Source organism: Cryptomeria japonica, chromosome 7 (assembly GCF_030272615.1).
Source record: "Cryptomeria japonica chromosome 7, Sugi_1.0, whole genome shotgun sequence".
In the NCBI taxonomy this organism is placed as follows: Eukaryota; Viridiplantae; Streptophyta; class Pinopsida; order Cupressales; family Cupressaceae; genus Cryptomeria; species Cryptomeria japonica.
Window position 1 is genome coordinate 38,283,360 of NC_081411.1, and position 1,898 is coordinate 38,285,257.

The 1,898-nt window shown below is 38.5% G+C and overlaps 1 protein-coding gene across 1 annotated transcript; it reads left to right on the forward strand.

Moving 5' to 3' along the window:
- The first annotated feature begins 748 nt into the window (after positions 1–748).
- Positions 749–1,387, forward strand: LOC131856380 (zerumbone synthase-like). The gene is made up of 2 exons (XM_059208148.1): positions 749–809; positions 1,086–1,387. Exons 1-2 carry the CDS (start codon positions 749–751, stop codon positions 1,385–1,387), a joined length of 363 nt encoding a protein of 120 aa, XP_059064131.1.
- Positions 1,388–1,898: the final 511 nt, after the last annotated feature.

The following is a 1,898-nucleotide window of genomic DNA, read 5'->3' on the forward strand; positions in this document are numbered from 1 at the left end:
CCACACCAAAAACATAAAGAGGTTGTTGGATGGAACATCACATAAAAAGAAGAGCCAAGGAAAAAGTGAATGTGTGTTCAAGAAACTTACTTGCATTCAAATGCACATGCCAAACAAATCAGTTTGATTTATTTTTATACTTACTCCATGTCAGAAACTTAAAAAGACTCGATGGAACATCACAAAAAAAAGAAGAGCTTAGAAAAAAGTGAATGTACTTTTAAAAAAACTTACTTGCATTCAAATGCACATGCCAAAAAAATCAATTTGATTTATTTTTCTACATACTCTACACCAGAAACTTAAAGAAGTTAGATGGAACATCAGAAAGAAAAAAGAACTGGGAAAAAAGTGAACGTACTGGGCGTGCACTAATTCAATTACTCATGGCCTCATTTAATTATTCATGCCAACACACAAGCTTAAACGAGTTTATGCAATGAATGTAGTTTTGAACTGTTATAATTTTGGTTAGATAGGGTAACCATCAACATGGCACCAGGTAGTACGTTGAACTGGTTCTATTTATATTTGACTTAACAATAGAGGTAAACATAATCGAACAGGTGGTACGTTGAACTGGTTCTATTTATATTTGACCTAACAATAGAGGTCAACATTATCGAATAGAATTAAATGATTCAATTCCAATAAATCGTCTTACAACAATAAATGAAATTTGACGATGAAAAAAATCAAATTCCAGACATGTCCTCTATAAAGCTGGCTCTTGGAAAGCTATTATTGAATGGCATTTGCTAGCTCGAGGACATGTCCACGGCAGAGGTCGCAGCTGCTCTCTGGAGAAGGTTTTTTTTTCTCTTATACATTCTTCACTCTTGTAATGTCATCTAAAATGAAATTGTTGTTTTCTAAAGGTTTTAGAGTATATCAAGCATAAAATATGCTGGTTTTGAACTCACAAAATGCCCCGTCTGTCGGTGAATGGAGAATTTTGATTACATCATAAGCACATAAGAACATAAACTTGGAATCTCTTGGGCCAGTTTTGTGCAAAACATAACTCTTTGGGGAGGCCACTTCTCGTCTGTTTGCAAATCATGGAGCCAAAATCATAATTGCAGACATTGCAGACGACGCTGGCAAGAAAGTGGCAGATTCCGTTTCTCCCTGGGCGACATATATCCACTATGATGTGAGCAAAGAGCCGGATGTAAGCGCAGCGGTAGATATGGCCATGGAAAAGCACGGAAAACTGGACATTGTGTATAATAATGCAGGAACCGTCGACAACCAAAAACTGAGCGTAGACTATGATATGCAGGAATTTGAGCGAGTGATGAATGTAAATGTAAAAGGAGTAATGCAAGGCATTAAGCACGCAGCCCGAGTTATGATTCCCAAGAGAAAGGGCAGCATTATCTGATCTCTACAGCTAGTATTGCAGGAATGGTAGGAGGAGCTACTCCTTACTCCTACAATGCCTCAAAACATGCCGTTATTGGACTGACTAAGAGCGGTGCGGCAGAGCTGGGGAAATGTGGTATACGTGTGAATTGTATTTCTCCTTCTGTAGTTGCCACAGATCTGGCAATGAAATTGATGGGAATGGACCCTTTAGCAGAGGCAAAGGCCAAGGTGGAGGCAGCGATTGAGGTCGTAGCCCCTTAAAGGAAGCAGTTCTTAAAGCAGAGGATATTTCAAAGGCCGCTTTGTATCTGGCCAGTCATGAATCAAAATATGTGAGTGGGCACAATATAGTGGTAGATGGGGGAATAACAGTAGTGACGAAAGTTCAGTGTTTGGAAAGTACTAATGGGGAATCTCTTAGATTAGATGATGCCTAGAGTAGAAAAGGCTCATAAATCACATTCGAATAATATCGAAGGCGACTAATACGCTTTTGTTGTAAAATGGAAAAAGAGTGTCTTGTATTT

Bases quoted from the DNA above. Each gene is read 5' to 3' on its own strand.
- LOC131856380 (XM_059208148.1), top strand. From the start codon at position 749: ATGGCATTTGCTAGCTCGAGGACATGTCCACGGCAGAGGTCGCAGCTG. The intron at 810-1,085 runs GTTTTTTTTTCT...TCATAATTGCAG, and splicing joins GCAGCTGCTCTCTGGAGAAG to ACATTGCAGACGACGCTGGC.